General features: G+C 34.4%; 1 protein-coding gene across 3 annotated transcripts; it reads right to left on the reverse strand.

Moving 5' to 3' along the window:
• Positions 1-665: 665 nt before the first annotated feature.
• On the reverse strand, positions 666-17,322 carry LOC113519071 (synaptic vesicle 2-related protein-like). Of its 3 annotated transcripts, XM_052902170.1 has the most exons (12): positions 16,805-17,322; positions 14,336-14,497; positions 13,665-13,827; positions 13,290-13,411; positions 12,570-12,814; positions 9,790-9,819; positions 9,382-9,506; positions 6,775-6,901; positions 4,687-4,782; positions 3,809-3,999; positions 2,470-2,597; positions 666-802 (listed from the first exon to the last, which is right to left on the reverse strand). In XM_052902170.1, the coding sequence occupies exons 1-12, from the start codon at positions 16,863-16,865 to the stop codon at positions 732-734; spliced, it is 1,521 nt and encodes a 506-aa protein (XP_052758130.1). In that variant the 5' UTR covers positions 16,866-17,322; the 3' UTR covers positions 666-731. The 3 variants fall into 3 exon arrangements, with proteins under 3 accessions (XP_052758130.1, XP_052758132.1, XP_052758131.1); XM_052902172.1 differs by lacking the exon at positions 2,470-2,597; XM_052902171.1 differs by lacking the exon at positions 9,790-9,819 and having other exon boundaries at positions 16,805-17,319.
• Positions 17,323-21,820: the final 4,498 nt, after the last annotated feature.

Genomic DNA, 21,820 nt, shown 5'->3' on the forward strand with positions numbered 1-21,820 from the left:
GAATCTGATTATTAATGTAAGTAGCTGTAATTTTTCTGTGTAAAATGAAATATGTATGTTAAAAATTGTCAAGAGTGAGTAATCTAGTCATTTTAAGGGGACTCCCTCAATATTATAATTTGTTCTATCAGTAAAAGAGAAACACGTTCCAAAGTACTAATTTTAAACTAAAAATAAAGTTGACGGTTTATATTTGGTTGGTGTTACTGTTATGGACAGAAACACCTTAGCTAGCTATATAAATTCATTGAATAATTAATAATTATTTATTATAAATAGAATATAATTTAGGCAAATAAATAAGTAAATTTGTTGTTGTCTGTAAGAGATTGCTTTTAGCGATAAGGCCGCCTTTTGCATATGCACATTCTGTATAAACACTCCTTGTATACATCTCTACTGTGCGCAATAAAGAGTTTATTATTATTATTATTAAATTTGTATGTATTATGTTTATAGCTAAGCATCATTACTGTGGACTATGAGGCGTCTAGGGGATGCGCTCATGTCGGCTGTTGAACATTGGTTTATTTCAGTGTTTGAAGGTATGGAATTGACATATTTTCAGAATAAATATACCTTAAAGAAACGAGATTAAAGATCAATTGAATGGTCCTTCGAGCCGGATGAAAAGTTAGGAAATATGAGTGAAATTAAAAACTATGTAAGATTAGGCACATATTGCTTATTTATTTTTAATAAATAAATAGTATGATACAACACTTTTTAATTTATTCACTGACTTCCTTCTGTTGCATCAATAATCTATCGTTTGGCAAGAATGATGCCACCACCGCCGACACTGAAATGATACAAAGAAAAAATATACCAAAAATTAAAACAAAATAAATAAATGTACGACTGCAATCAATTAATACATATTTTTTTATATTTAAATTCGCAATCTTAATTTAATCTTAATTTAAATTCAAGTATTAAGATTGGCAAAGCAGTAGGTATATTGTAAAATGTATTAAATACATTTAATGTGAATGACGAAATGTATGAAATTGTTCTTAGTGGAATAGAAAGCATATTGTTAAAATATGAAAGGATATTAATGAATGAATGAATGAATGAGTATACTTTATTTGCATTATACAATATAGGAAATAAACAAGACAATTTACAAACACAACGATACAATTGTATAAGTACAGTGAGGCGGTCTTATTGCTGAGAGCAATCTTTTCAAGACAACCTTAAGGCAATGGACTAATTGTTGTACGAGTACAAGTAGGTATCATAGTGCTTTATAATTAAAAAAGCATCTTTTGTGAATTAAAAATATATAAAAATTATATGTAGTGAGTTTAATTTAAATTCTGCAAACCTTACCGCCGTAATCAAGTATTAAGGTTGACAGAGCAGTTTACTGTAAAATGGATTAAATACATTTTGAACAGACTTTAATTAAGAGTGTTTTTGTATATTTGTGTGTTTGTATATTAAACGTAAACATTGTTATACAAGCAGTAAGCTAACTGTGAGACGATTTTGATACTTTTTAAAATTAAAAAGCTTATATTATTTGAAGAGTTTAATTTATGTATTTTTAATAGTATTTTATCCATAATGTTGATTGTAGCAACATCTTTGTTTTTGTCGTGGATAAAATATTGCTTGGGTACCTCTGTTCCATTTGTGTTTCAACCGTGAAGCAGTTGTGTTTGCATGGCTGTGTTTCGGTTTGAAGGGAGAGATATGGCGTGAATTTACTGGGTACGGAGGAATAACAAACCTGAGTCTTTTTCAGAAGGAATGGCAACGAAGAAAGTTTGGGGGTATCATAGGCGAAACAGTATAATTTCTGTTATTTTTAACGGTACTTTCATGTCTATAAGGCGACGGTTACCATTTTCCATCAGGTTGTCAGCTTGTTTGCCATTCTAAGTTGTATAAAAAAAAGTTTAGAAACGAGCGTAGAGTTTGCTGGTAGTTGCCTTGCTTGGTTGGTAGGTAGGTTGGCAACCGCAATTAGGCTTTGGTGATGTTTTAGTCGCCTCTTACGACACGCGAAAGGAGGGAGTGGCCCATTCTATTCCCAAATTTCACGGACCATATTGTCATATACCATATGGTACCGTACCATTTTTTTTTATTGGATGAAAATGGAATGGTAACCCCGCCTGCGCTAACGGTATACGCTGGCGGGGCACCAGTGAAGGATTTACCCAGCGTGATCGATGAGAATGAAAACAGGCCAGTTAGCCCATCATGATGAATTCATCTGGAATTAATCATGATAGTTTCCAGGGGGTACGGCGAGGAGGTCGACCTGGTTGGGTATATTGCTAGCAAAGGGATTTTTTAGTCTCCATTACTAACATTCTCTTTCCCCCCTACCGTACCATATTAATTTTGTCAAAATTGCAGAATTTAAATAAAAAAAAATTTACTAATTACATGCACATTCTTTTTGCTCATCTTCGATTGCAGAGCTAAAGACTATAAACAAATGTTACTTACAAGTCAGTATGGAGGCATAGACATAAAAGCCAACTTCACAGTTATTAACGAGTAAAAACTTGAGAATCTGTATGGACGCGAAGCTTCCAATTCGAACGCCAGTCATTGTTAGAGACACCGCTAGGGCTCTGAAATATAATGGTAAATAGATTTTTTACACCGTCTCCGCCGGCGGAAGACCAAGAACACCCGGTTCGCGTCATCGATCGAGCAGATATCTGCCCGAACGTATTTCGTCTATCTCGTCCGCCAACGTCGCCGGCGGCGACCCCCCCCCCCCTCGATATACCGACCCCTGTCCTGACGGGGGCCGAAGTGCGATGGCCTGAGTCAAGGTTCGAGCCATTAGGGCGCCCTCGGGCGCAAACACCGCAGTCCATCTGTAAGAGCTGACGCTTAACGTCGCTCCCCTCTCGCAGGCTTGGAGTGCCTCTTCTTCTCTCTCTGAGAGAAGAAGAGAAGAGTAGAGTAGTACACTAGAGTTTAGTCTAGAGTCTAGAGTTCTGCACTCGCCCCTGCATACGCGCTCGGTGAAGCTGTAAAGGCCATCTGCGGCCAACAGCAATAACGGTACGAAAAGAAAAATAGATTTTTTATGAAACTTAGAATAGGAAACAAGCTGATGGCCTACATAAAGACAAAAAATTATCGTTACATATAAACATAAGCAGTACTATGTATGTACATCACAAGAGTATACTGTCATGCTTATGGTATCCTAACGCGTTGCCATTCCTGAGGACTATGGTGTTATGACTCTGTATCCTCTGTATCCCTTATCTGTATTAACAGTTAGACAGTATTGTATTGGACACAATATTAATACTTATTGGTTGAATTATAGAGACCGACATTAGTACAAAGGTGATGAAATTTAACATATAATCCTAATATTTTATCTACTCGTAGAAAAGATAAAGTGTGTTCTACAGTACAGATTAGGACACACTATTGTAATAAATTCCAGATTTTTTAGCTCCTTTTCCGAGCTTTATGTTACTCATTTCAGTAGCTGACACCGAAATAAATTTTGTATTTTATGTTTAAAACCAAACCTTTACTTTGGCATTAAAGTGACATTTTTAATAACTTTATTGACCGAAAGAAAATGTGGTACAAATAGCGGACTTAAACCTATTAGCATTCAATCTTTGGGATGATCAGTGAATCATAAAGACGTACTTCATTATAGGGGGAAAAATAACAGTATTAAATTATAAAATAAATTTGTAAAACAAAATTATCTAGCTACTTTACATTTAACTCTTAGTGGTCTACAAATGCTAAACCCTGCAGATCTTAGAATACCCTTTGTGCATTTCGAAGATCGTAGATATACCTCAAGTTTGTGGGAAAGAGTGCTACACTGATAGCCGTGTAGAGCCCTATCAGCATCATAGCCATCAGGTAAATCCCAAAAAGCACAAGACTGACGATGGCGTTGGGCACCAGGTTGATGAGGGTTCCACTTGTCCCGCTGAATGCTGCGATCACTATCACGGTGTTGCGGCGACCAGTGTAGACGACTATCTGTCAAGATTATACGAACAGTCTGTTTATTTAAAAAAAAAACATAGGAAATTACGTATAGGTACGGTTCGTCTAATGTAAAGCGAGCATCGTATTCCATATTCGCTTAACACCAGAGGCTAATGTTTGTGCAATGCATTGATGATCCGTGGAACAGGGGTGGGCACGTTGCTTTGCGTAAATAAGGTCCTAGGTTTATTTTCCGTTGAATTCCGGGAAAGATTATCCTTATCATAACCCTAATCCTAAGTATCGGGGGAAAGGGATTGTTAGTAATGGAGACTGAGAATCCTATTGCTAGCAATATACCCAACCAGGTCGACCTCCTCGCTGTTCTCCCTGGAAACTATCATGGTTAATTACTTGTGAATTCGTCATGATGAGCTAACTGGCTTATTTTCATTCTCATCTATCACTCTTCACTGGTGCTCCGTCAGCGTATCCCGTTAGTGCATGCGGGGTTACTTAATTTTCATCCATCAAAAAAAATATTGATATATTTAATAATAAATTAGATAGATTTTCTAGATGTTGTTTAAAATTTTTAAGTTTGTAAAATAAACCTATGGCGCACTACACGTTTTGGGAAACTGTAAGTATAATGAGGAATTTATAAATAAAAGAAAAATCGCGGTTGTAAGCTACAATTGATAATTATTTATATAAAATTACTATGTAGACGCTTACCACGCTAATCAATATGTTGATGATAGAATTCAAAGCACCAACGCCCAACACGATCACTAGGGCTGTTATGTTCAATGCACACGGTACAGCGTCGGCCTGAAATAAATCGTCCATTGTATTGTTTTGTCAAATATTAATTGTGTACACTTTATATCGTGTTAACATCATCATCATCATATTGTATTGTATTGTAAAATCATTACTGTACATAATTCACATTGAACACTGATAAATGATTTAATATACAATGGCGGACTTATCCCATAAAGGGATCTCTTACAGTCAACCTTTGAGAAGCTGAAAGAAAACTGTAGAATGTACAAGGGAATGTACAATTAAAGATAAACTAAATAATACCCAGTAAAAAATTTAATATATAATACAATAAAAACAGCTGTATATACTTACATATGTAAATAATAAAAGTACATGAATAATAATATAACATCATATCATTGTGATCACACCAATAAGTAGCAATAAATCTATACTTATAATAAATCTGTAGAGAGATCAATTCTGTACATGAAATATATTTCCAAAATAACTATCAGGCGGTGATTAGTGATCGATACTGATGCCAAAAATGCAATCAGTAAAATTTTTGTCTGTCTGCCTCTGTCTGTATGTTCGTTATAGAAACAAAAACTACTTGACAGATTTTAACGAAACTTGGTACAATTATTCTTCATACTCCTGGCCAGGTACAATTTCAATTTCATCACGCTACAATCAATAGGAGCAGAGCAGTGAAGGAGTATGTTAAAAATGTCCACCCGTGTGACGCCGAGACGGACCGCTAATTAATAAATAAAATTTAAGAAATGGAAGACATCACGAAAATATGTGTTATTTTCTTCATAATGTACAGAATAATCAGAGACAATTATGTATGTCGATTCACAGGCGCTATTCCCTAGATTTGTCTGTAAAATTTACTTTAGAAATTTTTACTTTAGTAAAACTTCAATCACATTGCCCTATAAAGGCAGTCAGAGGAAGAGTATATCAGACGGCATCGTGACTTCATTTTCACTTATAATATATTTTTTTTATACAACTTAGAATGGCAAACAAGCTGACGGCCCACCTGATGGAAAGTGGTAATCGTCGCCTATAGACATGAGCAGTAGCATGGACATAACAGAGTATACTGTTTCGCCCATGATATCCCCCATGCGTTGCCATTCCTGAGGACTCAGGTGTTATTCCTCTGTACCCAGTAAATTCACGCCATATCCCACCCTTCAAACCGAAACGCAGCCATGCAAACACAACTGCTTTACGGTTGAAACACGAATGGGACAGAGGTACCCAATCAATCGACTTTTGTCTCCCTCTTATAATAAATATAATAAAAATAATTATACTTATAATAAAAATTCAACTCCTAAAGGTTACTCAATTTGATTTCTGAGTGAATTAACTTTTTTATGAAAAACAAACGGCAAATAAATTTTCCAAATAAAAACCCTATAAATCGTGGCAAAAGCAGTTATTTCGGTTCACGAAACTAGAAACTACTAAACTGATTTTGATAAAAATTTTATAAAACCAATCTGAAAATATGAAAATATATCTTTTCAGATGAAAAAGAATTTTCCAAATCGGTTTACCAATGATTTTTTTTTATACAACTTAGAATGGCAAACAAACTGACAGCCCACCTGATGGAAAGTGGTAACCGTCGCCTATAGACATGAGCGGTACCATGGACATAACAGATTATATTGTAACAGAGTTACTCGCCCATGATGATACCCCCCATGCGTTGCCATTCCTCAGGACTCAGGTGTTATTCCTCTGTACCCATTAAATTCACGCCATATCCCACCCTTCAAACCGAAACGCAGCCATGCAAACACAACTGCTTTACGGTTGAAACACGAGTGGGACAGAGGTACCCAAGCAATCGACTTTTGTACAAAGTCTGATCAAGTTATGAGGTAAAACAATACAACCAAATTGAAAATCCGAGTCTTTTTCTAAAGTCGATTGAAATTGGTTTCAAAAGGCAGACCAGGTATATACTTTCTTTGACACTATTTTAGTAAATCTTTAGAAAGATATAAGAAACAAATTATTTACATCTTCAGCAATCTCTATGTCGGCGTTGTAAATGCCGCACAGTGTTAGGTCAGACCCTTGACCAGTTTGCAATAATTTGACGTACTTATTCGCAATTGTTGGCAGCCATACACCGAACGCTGTTACTCTGTAATTAAATATTTAATTATTAATTTTTGCATTAAAATTTATCTGTTTATTTAGTTGATGACGAAGTTAATATAAATTTAAGTTCATAATAATTATATTATTGAGAGATAAATAGACACTTAAATTTCAATGTGATCTAATAAATAGACGTGGCACAGTCATATCTTATAATATAATATATAAAATTGACATAAATGCATGTTTCTACCTATTCCGAGAGCTTTACCGATGTTTATAATTTTGTACTCACATATCAGGGTTTCATGTACTTACTCATCATAAGAACATTGTAACAACTCTACGAGTATATTATGTACATAAATGTATTTTTTTTAATGGATGATGATGAAAAATACACCCCGCTTCAAGTTTTTACACTTTGGCGATCAACCAGTGAATTTTTAATGAGGATTTTTATATTGGAAAAGAGGATGGATGAATCGAAAATAATACTTGTAGAAAGAGATATTATCATGTATAGTCAAGAATTTTCATTCATTATATCTTTTTTCTCCATTTAAATTAATCGTCAACCTAGACGGACGATGTCGACCAAATACCAATCGATCGTGCTGAAGAAGGATGAAATTAAAAGTACCCGTTCTCTCGGCTATACAGTTTTCAAATTATTTTTTATGTTTTAATGTCACGATCATAGCAGTGACTGTTTGTTTAAATCATTTTAACTTTTGGCGTTCCATTGTTAATTTTATTCTCATAATGAATTTATTATTATTTTTAAGTTGATATTATGTGATCATTGGTACTTTGGACAAGGCATGGCCGCATTGTCATACACTTAAATATAGATTTGAGCAACAGAAATAATTCAAAATATTGCTGCAAACGGTCAAAAATTTAATTCTACGTTCAAAATCAAAGACTAAGTTTATCACAAAGTGGGCTCATTGCATACATTAAAAAAAAAAGCAGATAATGAAAAACGTTATAATAAATAAATTGTAGTTAGATATAGAATACAATTACACAGATTCAATTGATACACACACGCATTTAAAGCAATGTAGATTGGCATTTTTATGACGATCAATAAGTCAAACAACCATACAAGGCCAAACTGATGGTAGACGGTGACTTAGATTTACGGACCCCTGCAACATCATAAAGAGATTGCCAGTAATGTGGTCTTTCAGATTATTTGTATTGCTAAAGAATGTGACCAAAAATATTGTACACTCCACGTGGTTCCCCCTGAGAGATTAATCTTTATTTATTTTTTAATTGTCATAATTATTAGTAGAAATATAAAAAAAAATATTATTGATGTATAGATAGCTATCAAGAATTGTAATTTAATATGTATTTGTTATTTTGAATAATTTATTAACATAAAAATAAGTATACTTTAATTCCAATTTTCATTCCTCTTTCAATTAAAACAAAACACACTTATAGTGTTAGCTGTTTCGACCTTGAAGAAACTTAAAAAAAAAATTTTCTAAAAATAATGTAAATACAAAAAGGGCATTTCTTGTATTTAACTTGTTTTTCCTACAGCTGAAATCAAAACGTATAAAGCAGTTAAAAAATTAAAAATTTATAAAATCTATTCAAAATCTTTGAAAACATCACGTTACACAGGTACAGATAAAAAATAACTAAAGGTAAATTGAGAATCTCCTGCTTTTAGACGTTGTTTAAAAGTTATGAACATTGTAAGCGAAACAGCGAGTGCCTATATGTATAAGATACCTACGAAATGTACTAAAATAACACGCTAAACGGAAATATTGCAAAAGAATGGATGTATTGTATATTGTTTTATCGGTTTATTTACATATATTTTCCATATAAATGAATAATGAATGGACGTTTGCTGCAAGAACAAATGTAAGTGAATTTAATTCCATACCAATTATTTAGGTTTTAATGTTTTTTTAAACAAAAGCTTTATTGAAATCATTTAGTACCAATATTATCTCGCGGCTTTCCGCGTAATATTGAACAGCCCATAACGTTTCTCAAGGAATGAGCAATAGGAATGAGAAAAAGATTTTTCTCTAAATTCGACTAGTACATACTTGTGGGGGGAAAAGATTGTTAGTAATGCAGATTAGCAGTCCCACGGCTGACGTCTGACGGCCCACCTGATGGAAAGTGGTAACCGTCGCCTATAGACATGACCAGTACCATGGACATAACAGAGTATACTGTTTCGCCCATGATACCCCCCATGCATTGCCATTCCTGAGGACTCAGGTGTTATTCCTCTGTACCCAATAAATTCACGCCATATCCCACCCTTCAAACAGAAACACAGTCATGCAAACACAACTGCTTCACGGTTGAAACACGAATGGGACAGAGGTACCCAAGCAATCGAATTTTGTACAAAGTCTCCCTCTGGTTGTAGTGTAGACCAATAATGTGTAGCCCCTAGTGTGAAAAGTTAGAAGCAGTGGATCGGTACAGGTTGAAATGGTGATGACGATAGATTATGTAAGTAAATCAGCTTACTGATGAAATACAGACAGGATCGTCATAATCAGTGTATACTTGACAAGGGGACGCTTGAACAGTGGGAGTATTTGGTTTTTCGTTGAAGTCTTCACTTGTAATGATTCTTGCAGGATACCTTTAACCTGAAATGCAATTGTGAACATGAAGCATGCACACTCGATATGCTAGAACGTGTAAGTAAAATAAAGAAAGTAATTAGCAGATATCTAGTCATCTTTATCTAATGGCACTTTCTTCCACGCACAACCTCGAAGTTCCTTAGAATCGACTTCCAGCAGCAGTATTTCCGAACCGATACGACATCATAACCTTCAAGAAAAGAGCATATTCCTTTTTATAAGGCCGGCAGCACACCTGCAATAGCTTTGGTGTTGTGGGTGATCATGGGCGGCGGTAGTCACTTACCATCAGGTGAGCCGCATGCTCGGTTGTCCCCTGTGTTGTAATAAAAAAATACTCTAAGAGTTTGTTCTCCATAGACTTGTTTATATTTAATAATAAATACATAAATACTATATGATCACATTTATTGCCAAATCGTATCTTACTTCCTACATCATCATCATCCTAGCCATTATCAGTCCACTGCTGAACATAGGCCTCCACTATAGAGGGGGGGGGGGGAGGATTTGCTTCTTACTAATATATTACACTGTACAACAAACAACAACAAACAACCACAAAGTTAGATGAGCTACAATTGGAATGTCTGCGACATCCACCGTACTCCCTGGACCTTGCTCCAACAGATTACCATTTTTTCTGGAATTTGGACAATTTCTTATAAGGAAAAAATATCAACTCCGATGTGGCAGTCCAAACCGCCTTCAAAGAGTTTATTGATTCTCGCCCCCATGGTTTTTTTTAGTAAAGGGATCAATGAACTACCTATGAGATTACAAAAGTGCATAGATAACAACTGTGCATACTTTGATTAATTTATATTTCGTTGTTACAACTCTTAGATTACGCTCAGGACATTACCCAAATGTAAAATTCGCTTTTCTTATGAAAAAAGTTAATAATCCGAATTGTGATGTTTGTAACACATTGGATGATGTTCACCATATGATATCCGAATGTACGAAATACAAAACACAAGGGGAAGTATTGATACAGAAATATAATCTCAATAGACAGGAGATTGGATTATTTTCAAATATACTCGCAGAACGACATTCCGGAATGGCAAAATCTTTAATTACTATATTTTTGTATCAATAATATTATGTATTATTTATTTATGTATCAATGTTTTAAGTATGTGACGTATTTTATAAAATTAGGGTATGATGAGGCTGACATATCTTTATAGGATAAAAGCCTCTAAATAAAAAAGATTAAAAAAATATATATATATTTTACAAAAAAAAAAAAATATATTCCTCCCGTACAAAATGCCAATTTCATATGTAAGGACCTTATAATGAAATTGTAACTAGATTATGTCTTTACATAGGAAATATTTAACAAAAAATTATATAATGGGTCTTATGTGACTAATCAATGCCAAAACAATATTAATTAGAATGTTTGTCTATCTATCTATATGTTGGTTTCGGTATCATGCAAAAACTACTACACTAGATGGGATGTAGTTTTTACAGTTATGTCTCTGAAGGTTTAACTAAAAATCTGGTATGTTTTAAACTGATATGCTACCTAAAAGTGACCTTATTTGATAACACCTGAGTCCTCAGGAATGGCAACGCATGGGGGGGTATAGACGGTTACCACTTTCCATCAGGTGTGCCGTCAGCTTGTTTGCCATTCTAAGTTGTATAAAAAAAAATAGTTGTCCTAAATCTAAAAACCCATGGATATGAAATAACAGGCAAAAAGCTAGTCCTTAAATATGACAAGGAACGTCTAGGGATATGTAATTATTTATTTGTTAAACTTTAATACACCTAGAAAGTAAATGGCGGACTTAAAAACATATGACGTTATCTGCCAGTCGACCTTAGACAGAAATAACAGAAAATATAATTGACCGTGCAATGTAATAAACAATATTAAATTGAAACAATGACGTTATACATCATATATTTTACATTACACATACATATATACTATAATAATAAATAACATCAGACGAAAAATATACGTTAAATATGTATTCTCAGATGTTACTTGTTTTTATATATAATATTTATCTGAAATGTCCCAGAAAACCCAGACATCTTTGCTTATAATATGAAGACAGAGGGAGACTTTGTACAAAAGTCGATTGCTTGGGTACCTCTGTCCCATTCGAGTTTCTACCGTGAAGCAGTTGTGTTTGCATGGCTGTGTTTCGGTTTGAAGGGTGGAATATAACGTGAATTTACTGGGTACAGAGGAATAACATCTGAGTCCTCAGGAATGGCAACGTATGGGAGGTATCATGGGCGAAACAGTATACTCTGTTATGTCCATAGCACTGCTCATGTCTATAGGCGACGGTTACCAGTTTCCATCAGGTGGGCCGTCAGCTTGTTTGCCATTCTAAGTTGTATAAAAAAAAAACAACTTCCCCAACCGTATAATAACCTCTTCCTTTCCCGTGGGTGTTGTAAGAAACGATTAACGGTACTCAATGATCGAAGGATGAGCAGCAGCGTCCCTCTTAAAATATCACTAAAGGCTAAATGCGATTGCCAATCCGCCTACCAAGCGTGGCGTTTAGAGATGTTTTAAGAGGGACACTGCTGTCCACCCTTCGCCTTTCCTTAGTCGATTCTTACGACAACCACGGGAAAGGAAGGTGTGGCCTACGGCCGGGACCACACGACAAATATATGATAGATATTTAAGAAAAATTATAAGAGGAGTCTTAATAAAAGCAATAGAAAATAAAAAAAAATATTTTTTAGAAACTTTGTCGGTCTGTTTGTCCATTTATCTGTACATTTGTTTCGACATCATGCAAAAACGAGTGCACCAAATTGGATGCGGTTTCTACAGTTGTATTCCTAAGAAGTTAGAACAACTTAAAATCTGGTGTATGTTTTATATACATCGTTAGAAGTTGTCTATTTAATTGGTATTCCTAAAAAGCTACTGTGGCAAAATAAAAGATACAAAAGAGGTTTATTAGGGTAGAAGCAGATGACGATGTTCAATTGTTGCTCATCATCAAGAAAAAATTAGCAACTCTGATGCAGGAATGACAGTTTATAAAGAGTGCCAACCCAAAACCTTACCTGAAGTTCTTCATTGGTATTTCTATTATTTATTCTATGTATGAGTCTCAATATTTGAATTGTGCGTTCCTCGTCTCCTTGAGCTAATGTGTATTTGGGACTTTCCTGCATAAACATGAGCCACGCAGCACAGACAAGGCTCGGTATGCTGTACACTAATATAAGTGTACGCCAAGAGTTCCAATAGATTCCGAGGCTTGATAGATGGTACGAGAATGTTAAAGGAATCACCGGCATTGCCAAAGCTGAAAAAGAATTGAATATATATATAAATTAGAAACGTAATTGAATAAATAATAAATAGCAATGCAACATATTAGGCATTTTTTTCAAATAAATACACATTGTACTAAAAACACACACAGATCAATACAAATAATTGTATTGTATAGGGATTGAACTCACGATCACGAAGGTAAAGTGATAAGTCACTAGACGATCAAAGCCTTTTTGAAAGGTGGAAACGGAATGGTAGTCCCGCTTACATTATCGATATATACTGGCAAAGTACCAGTGAAGATGATAGGTAAATATGAATGCAGGTCAGTTGGTCCATTTTGGTGATTACATCTGTAATTCAGCAAGATGGTTTTGCAGGGGTAAACGTTGTTTCTCGTCAGAAACACGGATAGAACAGAGGTACGCATTCAGGCGAATTTTGTACAAAGTGAATATCGTGAGACTTTATCTAATTGGTCTCGTTATTGGAAAATTAGGTACCTGCCATAATTCCTTGCGCCATCAGAAATATGCTAGTGACCAGTAGTAACACGGTGTTCCGTTTGGCCATTGGAACGCTCTCGCAAAGAATTGTCATCGATATCGTGTACTGGCCAGATGATCTGAAAACATTTCAGATGTTAATAAGTAAATAAATATATACATATGTACATGATTGACCATTCGAAACCGCAGAGACATGCGTATTCTTTACACACTGCCCTGTATCATCAATGATCTTTCCTCTTCCACTTATTTGATAAATAGATTTAAATTCATCTGATTTTGATAATTTATAATTTGTTGGATTTGTTACCGTACCGCAGTTGGGCTTTTCAAGATGTTTTAAGAGGGACATTGTCCAAATTTACTTACGATAAAGTCGCAATGAATTGTAGTATCAGCAGCATGATCCAGTTAACGGACAAGCTAGCAACTGCATTTATAGCAGAGCTGGAGAGAAGAGATACCAGCAACATGGAACGCCGCCCGTGCCTGTCCGCCACGTAGCCCCATAATATGGCGCCTATTATTGCACCTGCAAATAAATTATTAAATGACATAATTTTATCATTATCAAGAGTTTTGTGAAAAAACTCAATTTAGGTCGATCAGCTCGCCATCGACAGGGAGTTCAGCACCATACCTTAGATCTTAGATGGTCGCGTACAGTGCGGTTTCAGAGATTTTTCCTCCCACGAAAACTCAGGTTAAGGAATGTGCTCTCCGTCGAAGTTTTTCCAAAAGATATATTGTCAATGTATATATATATATATATATATATATATATATATATATATATATATATATATATATATATATACGAGTATATGCATGTTTATTCCTTTGTGGCGCTCTAACGACTAATCGTCAACGACAAATGATCGTCTTTGATGATTCTTACGTCAATCTATTTATCTTAATCTTGATCGATTATCAATTTACCATAATTTTTATAATAAAGCTGTTACAAAACTATATAATTAAATAATACGTCTTATATTTTCATCTTAACATTATTAACTATACAATTATGAAAAACAAACCAATTATGGGTGCAGATACCAGTAGCCCTTGCTGAGCACTCGTGGTGTTCAACTCACAGGCGCTGGATGGCACGATGATGGTGCTACCGTATCCTATACATCCATAAGAGACGATCACCAGCCCTGTGAGGGCTGCCAGTATGTAGCTGTACAAACCAAAACCTGGATAGAACATAATTTTAAATTACAAGGACAGGATTTTAAATTAAGAAGCTAGATGGCTGATACTCGCGGCTGGGTTGTTTCGAAACAACAATTTCCAAAAATGATGCTCTTATAAAGAAATAACTTTCCAGTTAATATTTCGATATTACTATGACATATGTATGAAAAGAAACAAATGTTACTTCTTTATGTATTTTGCTGTTTTTTTTTTGTATATAAGTTCTTTTATTTTTTTATTGTATACGATTATCTATGTATAGTATATATAGTACCTATATATATGTATATATATATATATATATATATATATATATATATATATATATATATATATATATATATATATATATATATATATATATATATATATATATATATATACGCCGACAGCAGGGTGCTAGAGGTGCACTTGTCGTGAACAAAATACTTGAAATGTTTGAATTAAAACTTAAGGCATCTGAGTTGCTGTCAGGCGTTCTTCTTTCAATAACTAGGTACTAATATCATTATTTCAGCTGAAAAACGGACAATGCTTACTGGACAAGCAAACGCAACGCAAGTAATAAGGATTATTTTAGTTATAATCTAGCGACTTAGGGAGAACGAGGGATGGGCAGCGTCCCTCTTAAAACATCTCCAAAAACAAAATGGTTACATGGTAATAATTTAAAAATTAATAGTTGCCCTTTTTTTAAGAAATTAAATACATACTCTCTCATTGCCATGTATATATTGTACATTAGAGAGAGAGAGTACATTTGTAAGGAAACATGCTGGCTATTTCAAAAGAGTATCGGACTCGAGAACGCGTATAACCGGACCAAATAACTAATAATATGTACCTAAGTGTAGGTTAGATTTACATAAAAGAAATGCATACTGTATGGCTATTAAAGTTTACAACCATCTACCAAATCTCCTGGAAACCATCGTATTCATCATGATGGGCTAACTGACCTGCATTTTCATTCTCACCTATCGTCCCTCACTGGTACCTTGCCAACGTATACCGTTAGTGCAAGCGAGGTTACCATTTCATTATCATCCATTACAAAAAAAAAAACATCTACCAAATTACATCAAAAAAGTAACATCTCATACAGTGTTTAAACGTAAACTTAAGAATTGGCTGTTATGTAAAAAGTTTTACACCATTAATATTTTAATAAAAGAAACAAATGTACTTAACAACCTATATTGGAGATGTAATTGATACTTTTGCTCTAATGTAAGTATGTAATGAAAAAATGTGTGAAACCATTATAAAACTACCATATGACCTTATTGTATAAGATTTTTTGCAATAAAATTCATTCATTCATTCATTATAAACAATACGCTCTCAAAGTTTGTTAAACTATTTATCAATTTGGACAACTGCTGTACAGGATTTTATTTTCTGTTGACTCTAATACATTATGTATGTATTATATGATTAATGAAAAGAAATATAATGTAGAATATATGTAAATTTCTTTTATTATTAATAATTTGCACACCGACATTGTAAAGGCAGAATGTATAAGGGAAATGTAAACCTCTTTCATCTAAAACTACCTATATTCTAGCACAATAAATTCATTTCAGTTAAAAAACAAAGTCTAACTGCAGTAACCAATTCGCCTGCCAAGCGTGGCAACTACTGGCAACCAAAACTGGAAGGATTACGTTTAACAGTGGACAAGTAAGGGCTGAGGATGTTTAGTGTCATGGGTGCTTCGCACCCACTATTCACCCCTCGTAGGTGCTGGAGTCTATGAGCACCCATGGAGCGCTCCTGGTTGCTATTCCAATTTGTACATGTATAATTTATGCCTATCCTAATGGGAGACAGATGTGACAAATATGTATGTTTTTTTATACAATATAGAATGACAAACAAGCTGACGGTCCACCTGATGGGTAGTGGTAACCGTCGCCTATAGACATGAGCAGTACCATGGACATAACGGAGTATACTGTTTCGCCCATGATACCCCCCCATGCATTGCCATTCCTGAGAACTCGGGTGTTATTCCTCTGTACCCAGTAAATTCACTGCCATAACCCACCCTTCAAATCGAAACACAGCCATGCAAATACAACTGCTTCATGGTAGAAACACGAATGGGACAGAGGAATGAATAGAAAGATGAAGAAAGAACTCAGGAAAATAGGTATAATATTTATCCTTTTATAAGGTGAATTGTCAGCTTGTACGACATTACAGGTCTTATAAAAACCACTCTTAAGAAATTGAAAATGACCAACACTCATACATTTTATAAAACGTAACGTAAATGGGAAATCGTTATTAAATCTTACCTGTTTTGTCGATGGCAACTTCAAAAGGCACTTTTTCACTGTTCACATTTTCCGAAATCATCGCGTATTGCGTAGATATTTATTAATTATACTTAATTCTATTGATTAATAAACGAACTTGTATATATTTTACTAAAATAATATACAATCTCCTTTTATTATATTTATTTTTTTCAAATCATTGCTGTCCATTTCATATATTTATGTACTTAGTAAAACTATATATAAACATAACAAAATAAAAACAAAACCGATTTTAAATTGTAATATTTATTTACGTTTATTTACGAATATTAAATTTTGAAACTGTCCGAAACTCTTGTTCATTTGATACAGGTAATATTTCATAAGCACCAAGTTACGGGCGAGAGGTCGACTACGTAGTGGCAGCGTGCTTCTATACCATATTTTCGAAGGTATTAGCTGCATTGAGCACTCGGCTGCTGGCTGAAGTTAAGGTAAGGAAGAACGCGTTCGGAAACCTTCGGGTGAAATCGGCTGATATCCGTCATCTTCACCTGTACAGGTGCTTGCGTTTTGATCAACTAGCAACATAGTTAGCTATTAATAAATTAATTGCCTTAATGAATCAATGTTTACGTTTCCGTAATAAAAACGTACAAATGCCCTTATGGTACGACTGTCTGTTTGTTAGTTTGTCTGTTACAGCGCTACATTTTAGCAAGTACCTACTAATGTCATGGCTTTAAATTTTGGAATAGAGCAAAGACTCACCAGAACTGTTCGTTTGTATCATATACGGAACCCTAAAATTGGTTAATTGTTTAATTGAGTATCATAATAATAATTAAAGAAATGCGTACCATGTCAGTGTCATATCATGCGAATCAAACAAATTCTTTTTTTTTATACAACTTAGAATGGCAAACAAGCTAATGGCCCACCTGATGGAAAGTGGTAACCGTCGCCTATAGACATGAGCGGTACCATGGACATAACAGAGTATACTGTTTCGCCCATGATACCCCCCATGCGTTGCCATTCCTGAGGACTCAGGTATTATTCCTCTGTACCCAGTAAATTCACGCCATATCCCACCCTTCATACCGAAACACAGCCATGCAAACACAACTGCTTCACGATTGAAACACGAATGGGACAGAGGTAGCCGAGTAAACGACATGAAACGACTTTTAACTATGGGGGAACCCCATTTATGGAGGAGGCCTTTGTTCAACAGTAGTCAATTAATGGTTGATATAAAAAGAACTAAGTAGAGTTGGGAATTTTACACACACACACACACACATGTTTAGTTCCATAAATAATTATTACAGGGGCGAAAGGAATTGTTAGTAATGGAGACTAAAAATCCCATTGCTAGCAATATACCCAACCAGGTCGACCTCCTCGCGGTTCTCTCTAGAAACTATCATGGTTAATTCCTGATGAATTCATCATGATGGGCTAACTGGCCTGTTTTCATTCTCATCTATCACCTTTTACTGGTGCTCCGCCAGCGTATCCCGTTAGCGCAGGTTCCCATACCATTTTCACTCATAAAAAAAACAAAATATTACACTGTTTCGATTTATATCCATTTCGATTAATTTATTACAATGTTAAAGAAAACAAGGCCACGTGTGTAACACGAGGCGCAAATATGCAATCGCATCCTGTGTATACACATTTTATAAATTATAAATCGGATTTATAAATCGGATTGTTAGCATTTATACGCTCTCTATTTATGTATAATTATCTAATGATTACATTAATTGATTATTTACACGACGCTTACAAGTACTTATTTATTTACATTTGTTTTACAACTTCCTATATTTTTATTTATTCATTCATTAATACATATATGTGTACATGGCGGACTTAATGCTAAAAACATTCTCTCGCAGAACAGGACAGGACAGCTGCTGTCCATCCCTCGACCACTAAATTCCCATATTCGTTACCTACCTATCTTACACTTATAATGTGTGTTTAGACTAGATTTTACCCGCGACTTCATCTGCCTAATTGGAATATATTTATTAAACGGAATAAAAAGTAGCATATATCCGTCTGCATCCCATATAATACGTGTATACCAAATTTCATTGAGATTGATTAAGCCGTTAAATTGTTGTAAAGTAACAAACACTTTCACATTTATAATAATAGTAAAGATTGTTTAGTTGCCTTACGACATTCACAGAAAAGGCGCCTTAACGATATCTGTACCTAAGGGGTATTTAACCCTTAAATACCTGAAATTTCAAATTTGATACCGGGGTTATAAATCGCATTGGGCGCCTACAATCGATTTTATTTTAATATTTGGCTGTTTACATGTTACCAAATGTTTTTTTTTTTTCAAAATAAATATATAAAAATATCGTTTTGATTTTTTTTACTATTTTTCCCCATTAGTAAATAGTGAAGGGTACACTTATATATTTTTTAATTTGATTTAAAAAATCAGGCTTTTAAGGGTTAAGAAAAAAAAATATGAGGGTTCTTAATAAAAGCGGTAGAAGTTAACCCAAAAAAAATTTTAATTTCTTTACCCGCATATTTGTCCCGTGTTCACGTAAAAACTAAAAAAAATACAGAATAAATTTAAATTCTGTACCAAATTGGATTCTGTTTCAATGGTTGTTTTAAAAGGTCGAACTGGAAATCCTTGTCCCTGTACACGTATGCTGCTACTGTTGATACTCTTATTTGTTTTTCCTACTCCCAAAATACGAAGGCGCGAACAAAAATGGAAAATAAATCTAAAAACATTAACGTCGAGCGAGACGACTGATCTGCTAAATGCGTGAGTATCTACAGGAAATGCAGTCAACTTGAACAGTATCATGGACGTAACACTCTATACATTAGTTATAGCTAAATTAAATATAAATTTTCACACTAAACTTAAAAGACATCATATTATAACTAAATTGTGTTCCAGAAAAAATCTAAACTAGTAAACCGATTTTGATAAAATTTCTGTAAATATATATTTTCAGACAAAAAAGAATTTCCCAAATCGGTTTACAAATAACGGAGTTATGATATTAAGGTAACGAAGCTCCTTCTGTTTAAGTTTGTTGAAAATATTCCATTTTGCTTTTGAATAACTTTTTTTTTTTACTATAGTTAGACTACAGTTTTACTATTACAAATACCAGCAAGAAAACTACAACTATTTTCCGCTGTAAATAATGGAAAGTTGCAAGTTTGTTTGTAGTTTGTTAATCATTTGTGTCTATTTATCTTAGATATCTCATCATAGGCTTTTCCGTCATTATTAGATATTTCTGAATTGCTCATAATAGATTGTGATTATTTTAATAATAACTAGCGACTCACCCCGTCTTCACACGGTTTTATATTTTATCAACTAATACAAAAAAACGTTCAATTTTACATTACTTTTTGTAATAAAATCTAATATATAAAATTCTCATGTCGCGGTGTTTGTTACCAAACTCCTCCGAAACGGCTTTACCAATTTTTATGAAATTTTGTGTGCATATTGGGTAGGTCTGAGAATCGGCCAACATCTATTTTTCATACCCCTCAATGATAAGGGTGACCTACTCCAAATTTTTTTTTTTGTTAGTGAAACCCGTATCAAAATGCGTCACGTGATTTAGAAGACGTAAGCGGGAAAAAAAGAAAGAGATTGTATTTAGAGATACTTTTTACTGAATATTATTTATTATATTTCATATAAATAAGTTAAAGGTACTTATAAGAAATTAGACGACGAGGCAAATCAGAATATTCAAGCTCTAGCCTATCTATAATAGTTTGTTTTCTGAATTAGCGTGATCGAGAATCAAACACTGGACCTAAAGCAGTGGTGTAGCAGTAGGGTGACAGAATGGGTAAAATGCCACGAATCCCCACAGGCCAGGTCTGAGAGGACCCATGCTTCGAATGACCAATGAGTTCTTTGTATGCACCTCAACACCGCATGCGATTGCATGCTTGTCGATTATTATTGGTACCGCCGGTACGCACCTGTACTGCTCAGTTTTCTCCCACTTATCAGGCTATTTCTCTGCTCAATTCTCTGATTGCTCAGCAGCCAGATATTGATATATTTAATGACAAATTAGATATATTTTTTAAATGTTGTTTAAAATTTTTAAGTTTGTAAAATAAACCTATGGCTCACTACACGTTTTGGGATACTGTAAGTGTAGTGAGCAATTTATAAATAAATAAATGAGCACAGGAAAAATCTAACATTTATTACCAGTGGGAGACTTTGTACAAAAGTCGACTGCTTGGGTAGCTTGGGTCCCATTCGTGTTTCAACCGCGAAGCAGTTGTGTTTGCATGGCTGTGTTTCGGTTTGAACGGTGGGATATGGCGTGAATTTACTGGGTACAGAGAAATAACATCTGAGTCCTCAGGAATGGCAACGCATGGGGGGTATCACGGGCGAAACAGCATACTCTGTTATGTCCATGATACTGCTCATGTCTATAGGCGACGGTTACCACTTTCCATCAAATGGGCCGTTAGCATGTTAACCATTCTAAGAAGTATAAAAAAAAACATAACTTTTGTAAAAAAAATGGTATTTAGTCGATGTAAGAATTAAAGTCTAATCCCTTTATTCATAAAAACTAGAACCTATTTTAACTATTAAACTATATTGCCACTTTAAAATGGCGAATTTAACAAAAAACACAGACAAAAACAAAACAGTTTAATAATTAAAATAGGTTTATGACAGGTTTAACATTTCTATGAATATAATGGGGGAAAGGGATGCCCTGTCAGTATATTCTGATAGCGCGGGCGGGGTTACCATTCCATTTTCTTCTATAAAAAAGGGGCTAAAAATTTAAGAACTCAAGAACACACACGAATTGTGCAAATAAATTATCAAATTTTCAACAAGGTGTTAACCGAAAATAGACACGTCTATTGTAATAGTGTAAGTAGTAATTACGAATATTTATTTAGTGATATATTATAATACTTATTAGATAAAGTAATATTTTTTTAGATAAAGTGTAGGCCCCGACTGGTGAAATTACCACGGGTCTT

This window comes from Galleria mellonella, unplaced genomic scaffold (genome assembly GCF_026898425.1).
Source record: "Galleria mellonella isolate WM207_F2 unplaced genomic scaffold, CSIRO_AGI_GalMel_v1 utg874, whole genome shotgun sequence".
Lineage (NCBI taxonomy): Eukaryota > Metazoa > Arthropoda > Insecta > Lepidoptera > Pyralidae > Galleria > Galleria mellonella.

Bases quoted from the DNA above. Each gene is read 5' to 3' on its own strand.
- LOC113519071 (XM_052902170.1), bottom strand. From the start codon at position 16,865: ATGATTTCGGAAAATGTGAACAGTGAAAAAGTGCCTTTTGAAGTTGCC. The intron at 14,498-16,804 runs GTAAGATTTAAT...TGTTCTATCCAG, and splicing joins AGTTGCCATCGACAAAACAG to GTTTTGGTTTGTACAGCTAC. The intron at 12,815-13,289 runs GTACCTAATTTT...ATTCTTTTTCAG, and splicing joins GGCGCAAGGAATTATGGCAG to CTTTGGCAATGCCGGTGATT.